The sequence below is a fragment of the Nymphalis io genome, chromosome 16 (assembly GCF_905147045.1).
Source record: "Nymphalis io chromosome 16, ilAglIoxx1.1, whole genome shotgun sequence".
In the NCBI taxonomy this organism is placed as follows: Eukaryota; Metazoa; Arthropoda; class Insecta; order Lepidoptera; family Nymphalidae; genus Nymphalis; species Nymphalis io.
Window position 1 is genome coordinate 3,266,556 of NC_065903.1, and position 16,852 is coordinate 3,283,407.

The following is a 16,852-nucleotide window of genomic DNA, read 5'->3' on the forward strand; positions in this document are numbered from 1 at the left end:
AAATTATCATAACAGGGTAAAGGTCTCCTCAATGATCCGATGCGGTTTAACGTGATGGACGACACGACCCTCGAATTGAACGTATCGGGACTTCAACCGGATACGCGGTACAGCGTGCAGGTAGCGGCGCTAACCAGAAAGGGTGACGGCGATAGAAGTGCTCCGGTCTCAGTTAAAACTCCCGGTGGAGTGCCAAACAGGCCAACAGTTAATTTAAAGTAAGTCAACGGTTAAACAAAATCTCATAATCAGATACTTTTATTTTAACCCCCTGAGTTTTAAAGATGAAAAATTAATTAATAATTATTTGGTTTATTTTTTTCCAGGATATTAAAACAGGATCCTATAGTGTCAATTGAAATAGAATGGGCTAAACCCACTCAAACCTATGGAGACTTGCTGGGCTATAGGTTGAGATATGGTATTAAAGATCAACCACTTGAAGAAGTTAATTTTCCTGGAACCAAAGTTACCTCGCATAGAATAAACGATTTAGAAAGAGGAGTGCAGTACGAATTTAGAGTAGCCGGAAGAAATCAAATTGGAATTGGCCAAGAAACAATCAAGTACTGGCTGACACCAGAGGGTGCGCCAAAAGGACCGCCAACGAATGTCACATATCACTTTCAAACGCCAGATGTTATTAGCGTAACCTGGGAACCACCAGTGAGGGCTGATCGTAGTGGCCAGATTAAAAAGTATGACATCCAGTTTTATAAAAGAGGCGATCAATCATCTATGGTTGAAAAAACAACTGAGTTGACAAAGGTCGTCTTCACGAGCTTAGAAGAAGATGCTCATTATGTGTTCAAAGTTAGGGCTTACACTGATCAAGGTGCAGGCCCATATAGCAAAGATGTTACGGCTCATACTGAAAGGGATATCGGTAGAGCGCCCATGTCAGTGAAAGCCGTGGCAACGTCGGAATCCGGTGTAGAAGTATGGTGGGAGCAGGTTCCGTCAAGGAAGAAAATATTAGGTTATGTTATATTTTACACTATGACGCCTGTAGAGGATTTAGATGAATGGCAGCATATAAATGTTCATGTTACACATTCTGCAAACTTAGAGAATTTAGACAAATTTGCAGAATATGCTATTGCTGTAGCAGCGAAAACTGCTGACGGTCTCGGAAGGTTATCGGAAAAGGTTACAGTTAAAGTGAAGCCCGAAGAAGTGCCTTTACATCTTAGAGCTCAAGATGTATCCACCCATTCCATGACTCTATCATGGTCCCCCCCGTTACGCTTAAACCCGGTTAGTTATAAGATATCATACAATGCTATTAAAGAATTTGTTGATTCGCTGGGAATGACGCAAACGCAAGAAATTCCTAAAAGAGAAATAATAGTTAAACATGACAGAACATCATACTCTATAAATGACTTATCTCCGTTCACTACATATAATGTTAACATAAGTGCCATACCTAATGATAATTCCTATAGACCACCTACTACAATATTTGTAACTACTCAAATGGCTGCACCAAAACCAATGGTAAAGCCAGACTTTTATGGTGTTATTGAAAATGAAATACTCGTAATTCTACCTCAAGCGTCAGAAGAATACGGACCTATTTCACATTATTATCTAGTTGTAGTTCCTGATGATAAAACACATAATCATAAAAACCCTGATCAGTTTTTAACAGATGATTTAATTAAAAATAACGCTCGGACAGATGACGAAAATGCACCGTATATAGCTGCTAAGTTTTTACAAAGGAATATACTTTACACGTTCCATCTTGGTAATGATGAGTTGTATGAGGGTTTCCTTAACAGAAAATTAAACCTAAATAAGAAATACAGAGTCTTCGTTAGAGCCGTCGTTGACACGCCTCAAAAACATTTGTACACGTCCAGTCCGTTCTCGGAATATCTATCATTAGATATGCGCGAAGCTCCGCCCGGTGAAGAACCAAGTAGGCCTGATCCTAAAGACATTAACGGTGATCCCGAAATCAGAATAGAAGAAAACAGGAAGGAAGCTGGCATGCTTTGGGTTGTCGGGCCTATAATAGCAGCATTAATGCTTTCCTTGTGTTTGGTACTTTTGTTCATCGTCAAAAGAAGAAGACAGCCTTGTAAAACACCAGATCAAGCAGCTGTTACGCGACCTTTAATGTCTGCTGATATAGGCTTCGGTGCGCCTTCCGACCCGGTCGAAATGCGACGCTTGAATTTCCAAACACCGGCCATGATTTCTCATCCTCCTATTCCGATATCGGAACTCGCTGAACATATAGATAGACTTAAAGCTAATGACAACCTCAAGTTTTCGCAGGAGTACGAAAGTATAGAACCGGGTCAGCAGTTTACATGGGATCACTCCAATATGGAAGTAAATAAACCTAAAAATCGTTATGCAAATGTTATCGCTTACGATCATAGTCGTGTCATATTGCAACCAATTGACGGAATACTTGGAAGTGATTATATAAACGCCAACTATTGTGATGGCTACCGTAAACATAACGCCTACGTCGCAACTCAAGGGCCGCTTCAAGAAACGTTTGCTGATTTTTGGCGTATGTGCTGGGAACTTCGAACGTCCACTATAGTAATGATGACAAAATTAGAAGAGCGAACCAGGATAAAGTGCGACCAATACTGGCCCAGTCGAGGCAGTGAGTCGTATGGCATGATGACGGTTACCATCGCAGAAGTTCAGGAACTTGCCACTTATTGTATTCGAACCTTCCAAGTCACTCGAAATGGGGGTGCGGAACGTCGGGAAATCAAACAACTGCAATTCACTGCTTGGCCCGATCATGGAGTACCAGACCATCCAGCTCCCTTCTTGCAATTCCTTCGTCGCGTACGTGCGCTTAATCCACCTGATGCTGGACCATTGGTCGTCCATTGCTCTGCTGGGGTCGGTCGTACTGGTTGTTTCATCGTCATTGATTCGATGCTGGAGAGAGCAAGACACGAACGCACTGTTGATATATATGGTCACGTGACTTGCTTACGAGCCCAGCGCAATTACATGGTTCAAACCGAAGACCAGTACATCTTTATCCATGATGCCTTACTCGAAGCCGTTATTTGCGGCGACACGGAAGTACCAGCTCGCAATTTGCACTCCCACATCCAAAAGCTGATGCGTATCGATACGATTGAGAACATCACTGGTATGGAATTGGAGTTCAAGAAACTCGCCAACATGAAGGCAGATTCGAGCCGATTCGTATCTGCCAGCTTGCCTTGTAATAAACATAAGAATAGACTGGTCCACATCTTGCCCTATGAGTCCACTCGGGTCTGTTTGACTCCACGCGATGGTTCCGACTACATCAACGCTTCGTTTGTGGATGGTTATAGATACAGGGCCGCTTATATTGCAACTCAAGGTCCTTTGCCGGATACGACTGATGACTTCTGGCGAATGCTCTGGGAGCACAACTCCACTATTATTGTCATGCTTACGAAGTTGAAGGAAATGGGCAGAGTGAGTATTATTAACTAAATATTTTAATTACACGTGTCGGTAGAACTTCGTTAAAGCTCGTCTTCCTCTTCCGCCTCCTGATGCGAAAGAGCTCATTCCATTGGAATTAGTAATATTATTTTCTATTACAGTGCAATTGTCTATAATATTATGGTGACCACTCACCATCGGCTGGCTCATTCACTCGTCTACCGTTCAAATATAACCTACTAATATTGGCTTATTTCGAACCAGTAATTCATGGAAACTAGTTTTTTTTTTCTATTTGTAACAATTCAGTCCTATATAAATGTAAGTTCTCAAAATTATTTAAAAAGTGATATAGTACGTGTTTTTCACATAATTTGTGGTTCTAGGAAAAATGTCACCAGTATTGGCCCTCTGATCGCTCCGTGCGCTATCAGTGCTTCGTCGTCGACCCCATCGCCGAGTACAACATGCCCCAGTACATCTTGAGGGAATTCAAGGTGAGCATTGGAGTTTATATTTAAAAATATAAGCACATTAGGATCATATTTTATCGTAAACTAAAAAAATCTACATCATTTCATGCTAATGTAACTCCGAATATTTCATAATAACTACAACGCACGGAAAAGGTGTCGTAGCTACTTACTACTAAATGGAGATCTAAAAAATGTCAGAGAGTACAGTACATACAGAGTAGAGTATAGAATTTGAAGTTTACTTTAAACTTCAAATTCTATTATCGGAAAATCTGTTATGTTATTTAAAAATTCATAGAGCAAATGTTGTTGTTTATAATGTTAGTAATGTAACTCGGCCGGTATAAGTTATTATTTTTAATTTTTTTTTTATCATTTTGTATCTGTATTATATAAATATATCCTATATGTCCAGGTAACGGATGCTCGCGACGGAGCGTCCCGGACGGTCCGCCAGTTCCAGTTCACGGATTGGCCGGAACAAGGCGTGCCCAAGAGCGGCGAAGGGTTCATAGACTTCCTCGGACAGGTGCACAAAACCAAAGAGCAGTTCGGACAAGACGGGCCCATCACTGTACACTGCAGGTTAGTTACCAAGCAATAAATAAATAAATGACTGTCGAAACGGTAATGGTAGGTAACCTACCTTGGGTTTCATTTTTGGAACAAAAGAAAAACCGTTTATTTGAATACAATTATCATGACTATCATTTCGTTTGTATACTTTTTGTTCGAAATATTTAAAAACCGAGACGACCTAGTGGTTAGAACGCGTGAATCTTAATCGATGATCGTGGATTCAAACCCGGGCAAGCACTACTGAATATTCATGTGCTTAATTTGTGTTTATAATCTCGTGCTTGACGGTGAAGGAAAACATCGTGAGAAAACCTGCATGTGTCTAATTTCAGTGAAATTATGCCACATGTGTATTCCACCAACCCGCACTGGAGTAGCGTAGTGGAATAAGCTCCAAACCTTCTCCTCAAAAAAAAAAAGGTAGAGAAGGCCCAGCAGTGGGACATTAACAGGCTGTTACTGTATTGGAAGTCATTGCTATTTAATTATTGTTGTACGAATAATTGTTTTCTTTAGTGCATGTGCCGAAATAACTCCTAAGGGCTAATACTTAATTAACTCATCGTATGCACATACTGCAATTTCGAATAACTCGCAATCATAGCTCGGTATCATTCCAGTAACGAGCATCACAACCGGACCGTAGTTTAAAGACCCCTGCTCAATATGATTAAAACGATAATAAGATAATATTATAGAAACAGTTATAATCGTGCCAGTCCAATGAATTAATTGGCAATTTTTGTGTTTGCAACTATTTGTAATTCGACCGTAAGTCGGCAAAAAAAATAAACAACCAAGTTACGAATTTTTTTATGTGTTAGAAAACACAAATGTTGCCAATTATCCGCTTGTGGAGGTTTACACGGATAGTGACGTCCCCGTGTCCCCAGCGCGGGCGTGGGTCGCACGGGCGTGTTCATAACGCTGTCGACGGTGCTGGAGCGCATGCAGTACGAGGGCGTGGTGGACGTGTTCCAGACCGTACGCACGCTGCGCACGCAGAGACCCGCCATGGTGCAAACTGAGGTAATACACGAACACACACGACGACTAAACATATCACACGAACTTATGCCGCTAAGCACAAAGCGTAATACATTTTTTTTTAAACTAACGATGATATTAAAGCCCTTGTATAACGCATAATGCCTAGTTATCGTCTCTGCTTATTATTTATTTCAGAGCAAAAAAATTACCAGATTTTATATTAATATTTTTCTACGCACGGGTTCTAGTTATAACTGGTATAACTGGATATATTACAGTGTGCAAGTGTGCAAACGTTAGTGCAATCTCTGTTCCTTCATTCTCATGGTCCGATATAACACAGCAACCTGCAACGACCAGAGGAAATTCATATATGTAAAACGATATATTGTTTAATATGAATATAATGTGATTGAGTTTCGTGTAATATAATAACAATAGTATCATAGGACATTATTCACACACGGCCATCTGATCCCAAATTAGGCAGAGCTTGTGTTATGGAAACCAGACAACTGATATAATACATATATTACTTTTCTTTTTGTAATACATACTTATATAGATAATTACACCCAGACTCGGAACAAACAGACATGTTCATCCACACAAATGTCTGTCCTGGGTGGGAATCGAACCCATAGCCTTCGGCGTGAAAGGTCAATCTACCAACCATCCAACCGGCTCGTTAATATTGAACGACTTTGTAACTTAAACATCAACACTTTGCTAATCTCTATGGACAGAAAGTTACGATTTGAAACAATAGCCTTTCTGCCATAAAGAAAGGTATTTTATTATTTGCTATGAGAAATAATATGTAAATATAAAACTATAATACGAATGATTAACGTATTCTATTTAAATCCCGAACATTGTCAACGAACGTTATAAATAACAATAAATTATTATCTTAATAAATAATAATAAAAACATACACGAATAATGACTAAGATTTTTGTATTAATTGTTGGCCGAGAAAACTTAATTTACAACCAACGTGTATCTCCATTCCAAAAATGCATCCCGTAAAACGAGTTCATAAAAAATTCGTGCATTCTATTTCCGCATTTTTTTGAGTACTTTCCTCAAATGACCGCGTTTTTTAATTAAATTCAATGCGCTTAGCGACGGGGCACGAATTTGAATGCATTAATTTTAATTTTCGCCTATTTCTATGTCGGTTGTTTGCGACTTAAGTTTTCTTTAAATAATTTGCATTAATAAGTTATATTATTTAGACAATGTCACAATAAAAACATTAAATTATTATATACTATAATTAGAAAAAGGTTTTTTGTTAATAGCAACACTGAGTAGGAACCGTGGGGACTTACAATAAATTGTAACGTCTTGGTTATTGACGTGAATTATTTTATTAATATTTATTATAAATCAAGTTAAGTTTTCAATCAACGAATAATGCCGTAAAAAAACGAAAAGCAAATTCTAAATTAACTTGCAAAGGTCTGAATACACTTTACACGAGGGAATTTTATACGCCGATGGCTGTAAATTCTGCGTATCGACTAAGTAATTATTTTTAATGGAATTGGCTTACAATGTAAAGGTCGTTTGTAAAGCTGCCTTATAAATTGTTAGATTCGAACAAAGATAGCTAAGGTGTCTACAAACTCTATTACCGGTTAACCATAGACTAGTTTATTATTTTTATCAGAATGCTCTTGGCGAGGGTTTCGGTTAACATATAAAATATTTAAAAATAGAACTCGTGTACGAGATTTTGTGTCACGGTATTTACTTCAATTAACGGTTCGAAACTTATCATTTTTCGGACTAAAAAGTATTCTATATTTAATATTATCGTTTGCGTTTAATTTGAATGCAGCCAGTCGAAAAGATTTTTAAAATTGTTTTTTTATAATATGTTAGTAAAATGAAAATGATATTATTTAAGTCTTAAAGTCTAGAATACATTTATTTTAAAGCTATACTACGATTGGTCTCTCTCTCTCGTTTTTATCATTTATAATAATGTCCTCCAGACTGATTTCGGCCACGGCGGCCAATCTCAAGATAGAGATAGATAGGCAGGAGATATTATAGTGCACAAGTGTGTGCGCAAACACAGGTGCACTCTCTATTCCCTAACTCTCATAATCCGATGGGACGGCAATCCGACACGACCGGAAAGAGTTCAGGAGCAGGACCAACGGCTTTACGTGCTTTCCGAGGCACGGGAGTGTACACACTTCCAAATTCCAGACTCCGGGCTGCTACTGAGGATTTTCTGATAGAAAACCCAAAAAACTTTTTAGTAGCCCGACCTGGGAATTGAACCCAGGACAATCGGGTCTGCGGCCTTACGTCAAGCCACTAGACCGACGAGGCAGTCATTACAATTTTTACATTATAAACAATAATAATAATTATTGTAAAAATTTAGTAATAAAGCAGTTTCCAGCTCATATCATCATCCGTATATAGACATATTGCATTCAATCCCTCACGGCGTTTAAAGAAATTAAATATCAAAAATATCGTGTTTATAATTCATCTCGAGCTTGACGGTGAAGGAAAACATCGTGAGGAAACCTGCATGTGTCAAATTTCACTGAAATTCTGTCACATGTGTATTCCACCAACCCGCATTGGTCTAAGCTCCAAACCTTCTCCGCAAAAAAAAAGGAGAGGAGGCCTTAACCAACCAGTGGGACATTCACAGGCTGTTAATGTTAATGTCTGTACTGTTTTATTAGAATACGAATTACGTATAAAATTTTCAAATCAAAACTATTGTAACTGAAATCAGTTAAATGCGTAATATAAAGTTAACGTTATTTCAATGAGATATTATATTACTTTACATTACAATACTATGTACAAATATACTTTAGATTACAAACTTGATCACTTCGCTCCTTTATAAAGTTTGTGAGAACTCATAAACTTTACGTAAGCTAGAAGTATGTCTAGCTAAGGTAAAAGGATATTTAATTATGTTGATTTATTGAAACTAACTATTCTAACTTATGTCCTAATTTCGTGAATGAATGAATGATTTGAACTACATCAAATGTTTCCTACAATAGATTATAGATATTTTAGAATATTCGAAAGTCCACATAAGCTTTATACGGTTGCAAGTAAATATATTGTCATACGGCTTGTCGTCTGACGAGAAACTTTATCAGACTTGATAATGAACATCAGTATTTCATTCCTCTTAATAATAAGATATAAATATATTTCAAGTTTCTCACAATTTTGTATAAAAATCTTATCAAAACTCTTGAAATTGCATTTGAGGATTTTTTTGTGGTATACTGCTCATACGAACGGGCAACTGGGCCACCTGATGTTATGTGAGCACCGGTGGTAGACATCGGCGATGTAAGAAATATTAACAAATCCTTATATCGCCAATGCGCCACCAACCTTGGGAATGAAGATTATGTCCCTTGTGCCTGTAATTACACTGACTCACTCACCCTTCAAACCGGAACGCAACTATACTAAGTATTGCTGTTTAGGCGGTAGAATATCTGATGAGTGGGTGGTACCTGGAAGGGCTTAGACAAAGCCTTATCACCTAGATCAATATCTATGTATTATGCCATTTTTGCGTAAACAAACATTTTCTAAGTATAAAAAAAATCCTATATTTTAATTTGACTAAGTTATGCCTCCTACGGTTGCTAAGCAACGTGTCACTTAACACATTAAGCAATGCAAATATTCTTTCAGGACCAGTACGAATTCTGCTATCGCGCAGCGCTGGAATACCTCGGCTCGTTCGACCACTACGCCAACTGACGCTGAGATCGACTCGTCTAAAGTCAACCCTTAACCTTGCCGCATGTATGTAAAAGCCTTATTGAACGAAATAAAAAAAAAATATTGTCTATGGTTAAATGTCATATTGGAAAATAGTACGCATGTCGTTAAGAATATAGAATTATATTAAATGTATTGTAGAATCTTGTAACTGTCATCATACGATATATACCTGTAAATGATAAATGAAATAAAAAAATAACGAAGATTTATGGATTCTTCGAAAAGATATTCCATATTCTAGCTACGTATTCAATTTTATAATAAGATTACCCTTTATGCAAGCGTCATTTTAATGGCGAACTACGCTCACAGCAGACGCTCTCGTATTAAAATTATGCTCTTTCAATTACCATATTGAGAACGACATTATAATACCGCGGATATATATCGGGTAGAGACGAGTGTTTTTTTAAACAATTCGATAGTATCATTCATTCGGATCAATTTGAATGTAACTATATTATTAATGATATGCGTTATGTAAAAAGAAGGAACGAATGTTTTTGTCTTTTCTTTTTTTTTTTTTTGTTAAATTCATGTTAAAATAGTCGGCAGGGCTTAGGTAATATCAATTGGACGCAGTGTTCTCACGGAACTGACTGATGTACTTGATCAATCCAGTGTCGTATACCTATGAGGCTATTGTGTATGAGTGCCTAGGAAATGTTACTTATGATGTATATTTACGATGACCATTGTAAACATGTTTGTGAGTCCGAAGGGTAAATATATTTAATGAATCATCAACCTAGATACCCTATTATATTATAAACATAGATAAACACCTTAAAGCACGGCTGTTCGAGCTATTTTTTAAAATTGGAACAGTATATCAAAAAAAAAAAAAAACGTCGATATTTAAAATTTGAAACGATGCAATTTAAATATAGAAGAGAATTCGATAATTCGTATAAAAATAACTGTCTAATTATGCCGCGAAATATATTATTTAGCGAATATATAATGTAATTAGAAATTGAAATCAGTGCGCTTAGATGACGTTACGCGTTACCTTATAATATTTTAATCTGATCGTCACATATATCTACGACATATATTGTAAAATGTATAAATAGTTATTGCAGCTGTAATTAGAAGTTTATTTTTCATATGTGGTGTTAGATATGTTAAGTAGTTTAAATTATGATAACATCTTTCATTAATGCAATATAAAAACTCCTTAGACGAATCGGCTGTGTCGTGTGAAATTCTTTCATGTACGTAGTGTATTTTTTTTTTTTTTTGTAAATAGCTTTTAATTTACGCCTTAAATACCTATACTCTTTCTTGCCCGATTGTTCAAGAATATAACGCCAATTCGAAATGACGTACTGCCATTTTTAGGTTATTGAAATTGAAGCGACGCTGGATATAATTGACAGTTTTGATTGTGTAGTTACTCGTTTAGTGTTTTCGTTTAATTAAATAGAATTAGAAAATAATTTTTTCAATATCACTGCCACACTTTAGTGAAGACGGTGATTCGATGACATATCTATTATTAGGTAGAAAAAATGTTTCCTCGGTGTGTTGTAATGTTTTAATTAAATAAGGATGGATATTATTCGATTGTATCGAATTATAAAACTATATGAATTGTGTAATCGATTAAAAATAATCGATTTTGTGAAGAGTTTCGAATATTGAGCAGAATAATTTCGTTCGTTGACGTTTGTTTCCTAAAACAAAACGACATCGTTCTGTTTTTAAAAAATGCGAACGCCCGTTTCTATGCGATCAAATTGAGTTTGCGCTTCTTCGCGTTTTAATTCTTATACTTTGGTATCCTTCGTGTCGAGACACATCACACTATTTTAAGCTATTTATCTTTAAGTGTAGTACGTTATATATTTTACAGTAACCCCTTCGCCTAGTATCGTATTAAGGTCATTAGGTTTTCCACTCGTTTTATACAAACTATACCTTGTATCAATCTACGTGTAAGTTAAAGTTGAGCTTTTGACTTAGATATTATATGCGGTCTACGAAACTTATAAAATTACACTAACAAATATAATCCATCAAATAATCGTTCATTCTATCGTATCGATTGAAAAAAAAAAGAATAATAAATAGGACTGTCATTCTAAATATTTCATTCATTCATTTGTTTTGTCTATGACAAGACGACGTCTCTATTTGTTCGGTTAACATGGTCAACATCAATCTGTTCACATAGTTATAATAAGGTATAACGCACATCGGAGATTCTTTGTCGATAGCACGGTCGTTATGGGGTTATGTTTAGTATCAGACCGAGATAATATTACATTCTTATACTTGGGATTGGCAGTTTTATTAAACTAAGGAACGATAGAAGATATACTACATTGTGCGGTAACTAATATGAAAACGTAAGTAGATTATAATGAAAATATTGTTAAATCGAAGTTATAGTAAAATTTAATAATCGTTGAAGATACATATGTAGCGAGGTCTGCTTACGCTCTCGTGGAATGGTAGCTATTTTTTAATTTTCTTGGCAGACTATTAAAATTTAAATTTCATGACTACGACCATTTTGTGTACTGATTATTTTAAAATCGATAAAACGATAAGAAACTCTCTGAGGAGGTTCAATTGATGTTTTTTTAAATGATAAATAAATAAATAATTCATTTAGCATAAAAATCAGAAATAAGTTTTTTTTTTACAATCATGGTCAATAAAAGGCTTATTAATGCTGTTTTTTTTAATAATCAAGTTACCATATTACTATATACAGCTCTCAATAATATACGCATGTTGTATAATTATGGTTTCGTACGCACATATTCGATCTCTAAAAAAAAGTCTCACCTAACTTTATCTCCACTCATAGGTTATATTTTTAAATGCCGTTAATTATCGTGTATTAACGAACAGTGCATGCAAAACGTAAATCGTAATACTAGTACGAATAACATGTTTTTCTTATTTTAAGAAGAATAAAATACATCTTGTCTCATTACTTTAAAAAAAAAACTATTGTCTATTGGTCTTACAATTTACGCGCGAAAATATGTTTGCCATAAAAGGTGCTGTTTGAAACTAATTCTATGGTTTAGTACAAAATAATGTGTTAAATAAAATCAATGAGTAATCGTTTGTCCAATATTTATTAATATGTTTATATAAAGACTGATTTGATATTTTCAATTGTGTTCTTTTAATTATTTAACAATGTGTCGTCGTCCTGTAAATCAATTGCTCCGAATATTTTAATTTTATACCTTTTATAGTTTTAAGAACAATTGTAATCATAATATAATTTTTAATTAAGTGACAATCACCAGGAATGGGGAGTTGAAATTATTTTAATTATTCAAAGTACGTACAATAAATAAATTTATGAAAAAAAAAATATCACATTCATTGTCGATAACAGCCCTAGATATAATATAAAGTATTTTTGTAATAGGTTAAATTTTTTAAAACAGATATGAAATAAAATTTTTACGATATTTATATAAATAATATCAATTCCCCATAATCTAACGAAACGTAATAATAATTTGTATAAATTATTTCAATGTAATGTTGCAATCCTCAAACCAGTAGCCTTGCGTTTTGTATATTATGAATTGCTAAGTGGGCGCGGTGTTGCCATAGCTTAAATATATTTTAATGTAATGGCGGATGCAATACGGCGGGACGGTGTGTGAATGTATTTAGGAGTTTGTAGACTATTATTTTGTAAAGGAATAATTCCCGCGCTGCGTCCCGGGACACGGTGGATTCGCAAATTATACATAATGTATATGAAAAAATAAATTTATGTGAGGCGATGTATATTGTTTTTTTTTAAAAGGGAACCCATCTGTATGCTTTGTATACTTTAAACAAAAAGGAGGTTATATATCCGTCGAGTATGTTTAACAGATTCTCTGAAACGACTTGACCGATTTAAAATATATTTAATAGGTGCTTTAAAGTAAAATCAACTTTTGCCCAAAATTGTCCCACATAATTTTCGCTTCAGTATAATATTATTTAAAGTATAATAATAATCAGTTCTCCGCGGTTTTTCACTTCACAGTTCATATATTTCGTTCAGTATTATTCTCATAAGAAACAAAATACATTTTGTTTTGTAAAATTTCGATCAACAGTTTTGATTTCGTGTTGATAGACAATGTTTCAATAAATAAATAAGAATTCAAATAAAAAAGATTAAGTAAAAAGGTTTAATTGTTAGATCAAATAAGTATATTAACTTTTTTTACGATCATTTTCAATAAACATTTCGAAAAAAAATCAATTCAAAACAATTCCCTTTTTGATTAGTTTACAGAACAATTAATAATATTATTGTTTTTAAATTAGGTACTTTAGCTTAATATGTTATTTTTGAAGTTCCAGCTAAGATAAGGAAATAAGACGTCAATTTTGAATATTTTATATACTTAGATACATACAATAAATGAATACACTTAAAAATATATATATGTAGTTTATCATGATGAGCAGTATTTACAAAGATACTAACAGATATTTGATATATATAAACTACTACACACCCTCAAAAAGCCGAGTTGGCCCAGTGGTAAGAATGCGTGAATCTTAACCGATGATCGTGGGTTCAAACCCGGACAAGCACCACTGAATTTTCATGTGCTTCATTTGTGATTATAATTCATCTTGTGCTTTACGGTGAAGGAAAACATCGTGAGGAAACCTGCTTGTGTCTAATTTCACTGAAATTCTGCCACATGTGTATTCCACCAACCCACACTGGAGCAGCGCGATGGCATAAGCTACAAACCGCAACTGCCCGTGACTTGAAAACGGCACCGCTTCAATTGCCGCTTCACCTGTCGACTGGCGTTCGCGTCGGCTGTTCCCGTGACCAGGTAAGTCAAATTTCATTATTATGAAACGGGAAGGTAATAATGATAACTATATTTATTATTATTTTTTATTGTCATGGCCACATCATCGCATCCGTTATTCTGGTTGTCATAGCAACATATTTGTACAATAACGAATGACGTTCCGAAATGAGCCGGTCGGGTATTAAGTTCTGTTGTCACTCGAATGTGACGTCAGTAATGGTTACAGGCGGGCTTGGTGGACAATGCCGGCTTTAACTGTCGTGGAATAGCATGGCATGGCTTGGCTTGGCTTGGCTTGGCTTGCATGTGGCACGTGGCATGGCGATATGTAGCATGGCGTTATAATTATTTACTAATGACATACAATTAAAAGATATTCGAAATAATTACTCACATTTGCTTGCCTAAATTCGAACCCGGGATCTTCAGATAAAATCCATCCGTTCTGTACACTGGTGCCTTTTTTATAACTCATGCGCTGAGTAAAGTAGTATAACAAAAGACATACACGAGTTTCGCTAAGTTTTAACAAGATAGACAATTCAAATGTTTCAAAGAGTTTTTCCTTACACAGATAATTAAAAAGATATATATTGTTATTATAACAATGTTTATCTTTTCACCAATGGCCGTTCAATATTAAAACGGGAATGTAAACACTTCCAAATTCCAGAATTTAAATTTTCAAAAATCCTTAGTACTAACCTACTATGTAAACTGCCTCGTTGGTCTTGTGGCTAGATATAAGGCTGCAGATCCCGAGGTGATGGGTTCAACCCTAGGTCCGGCCGATAAAAATTTAGAGTATTGCTTTAGAAGATTTCTGTAGCAGTCTGGAGTCTGGAAATGTGTACACTCCCGTTCTTCAGAAAGCACGTAAGGCCGTTGGTCCTGCGCCTGAACTCTTGCCGGTCGTGTCGGATTGCCGTCCCATTGGATTATGAGTGTCGGAGAATAGAGAGTGCATCTGTGTTTGCGCATACACTTGTGCACTATTATATGTCCCGCGCATTGGCAAACTCCCTCGAGATTGGCCGCCGTGACCGAAATAGGTCTTGAGAGCATTATACTGTGTAAAAGGAACCCGTATGCAAATTTTCATGATTCTAGTCCCAGTAGTTTGGGCTGTGCGTTGATATCCCAGCCAGTCAAACAGTTATTCTTATATATATATATTTATATATATATATATATATATATTCTTAATAAACTACCCTCAAGGCCACCTAAACCTATTAGAAGTAACAATATTCGTAACACGTCTCTTTCCTACTAACATTATTACAAGGATAATCATATTATCTAGAATTGTATCAGCATAAATTGAGCCAATGAAAACGTATTGTTATTAATTGCTATATATTGCGATATGGTTCCGAAGTTTTAAGTATATTAGTCGACGCAGAACCTTAACATACTTATGTAATGTAGCGATAGCTAACATAATATTATAGAGTAGGTAAGGTTTGTTTGTTTCATTTCGAATTGAAGCATAATTATATATAACTATAATCCGACTATTACCGTACACTAATTTTATGCTAGTATATAGTGTCTGTATAGACATTAGGTACAGTTTGTAGAGTATCTACTGGTGGTAGGGCTTTGTGCAAGCTCGTCTGGGTAGGTACCACCCACTCATCAGATATTCTACCGCAAAACAGCAATACTTGATATTGTTGTGTTCCGGTTTGAAGGGTGAGTGAGCCAGTGTAATTACAGGCACAAGGGACATAAAATCTTAGTTCCCAAGGTTGGTGGCGCATTGGCTATAAGCGATGGTTGACATTTCTTACAATGCCAATGTCTAAGGGCGTTTGGTGACCACTTACCATCAGGTGGCCCATATGCTCGTCCACCTTCCTATTCTATATAAAAAAAAAGTATATGTATGTGCATATGTTTTAATAAAATACATAATATGTCATTGTTGTTAAAGAAGCCGTGAAGGCTTAGAGTTTAGAAAACGTGAGTTTTACCCGTGCTCCTCGGTGAAAGAAAACAATATTAGGAAAACATACATGTGGTGGATGAAAATCTGCCACATTGAAAATGGGTGAAATTTGAAGTCGGAAACACATTCTTTATCACACCAAGACAAACTAAAATATACAAATATACACTTTGCCTTATCGCTAACGCAGCGATTTATTTGAGGCAATTTTTGGGACGAGTATTGATTATAAAATATATGTAATGAGTGAGTGTTTAATGTATTAAATAATTTAATATACACACACAACTGTATGAAATAAATTGTTACGATATTTTCTACATATTAATAAAATGCGATTCGTTTCTATGTGTGTTTCTTAAAATTATACATGTAACATGCAAATGTAGCTAAAAATACAGCTCACGATAAAAATAAAATGAACCAGAACCACAAAAGCGACTGTATGTAATTACAAGCAAAAAAAATATTAAGGGGATATTTTATGGTGAACTATGACTGGTAGTCTTGTGTAGGACTCATACAAACAACGGATGTACTCTTCTACATCCTGCAAGCCTCTTAGGATTATCCTTCGATGAGCTAAGACATACCAATATAATATAAGTACCAGGCTTCAGATATATTTCGATTTGTGATGTGATATGAAAATAACACACTTTCTAACAATGAGATTTTAAATCAAAATATAATAAACGTTGTCGTGTGTTTTGCTGAGAATTCAAAGACACAATCTACAAGTACCACTGCTAGAAATCCTGGCAAATAATGCTTTCTATTGACAATGGCAATACAAAGCATACCAACGGTAA

The 16,852-nt window shown here is 35.5% G+C and overlaps 1 protein-coding gene across 4 annotated transcripts in view; it reads left to right on the plus strand.

Annotated features, from left to right (window-relative positions):
- Window positions 1-10,170, plus strand: part of LOC126774447 (tyrosine-protein phosphatase Lar) — a 387,053-nt gene extending 376,883 nt beyond the window's left edge. For all 4 annotated transcript variants that reach the window (XM_050495984.1, XM_050495986.1, XM_050495985.1 and 1 more), the window contains 6 exons: window positions 16-218; window positions 327-3,456; window positions 3,813-3,923; window positions 4,318-4,487; window positions 5,375-5,510; window positions 9,180-10,170. In XM_050495984.1, the coding sequence (XP_050351941.1) occupies window positions 16-218; window positions 327-3,456; window positions 3,813-3,923; window positions 4,318-4,487; window positions 5,375-5,510; window positions 9,180-9,248 (3,819 nt within the window). In that variant the 3' untranslated portion in view covers window positions 9,249-10,170. The remainder of the gene's footprint in view (window positions 1-15; window positions 219-326; window positions 3,457-3,812; window positions 3,924-4,317; window positions 4,488-5,374; window positions 5,511-9,179) is intronic.
- The last annotated feature ends 6,682 nt before the right edge of the window (window positions 10,171-16,852 follow it).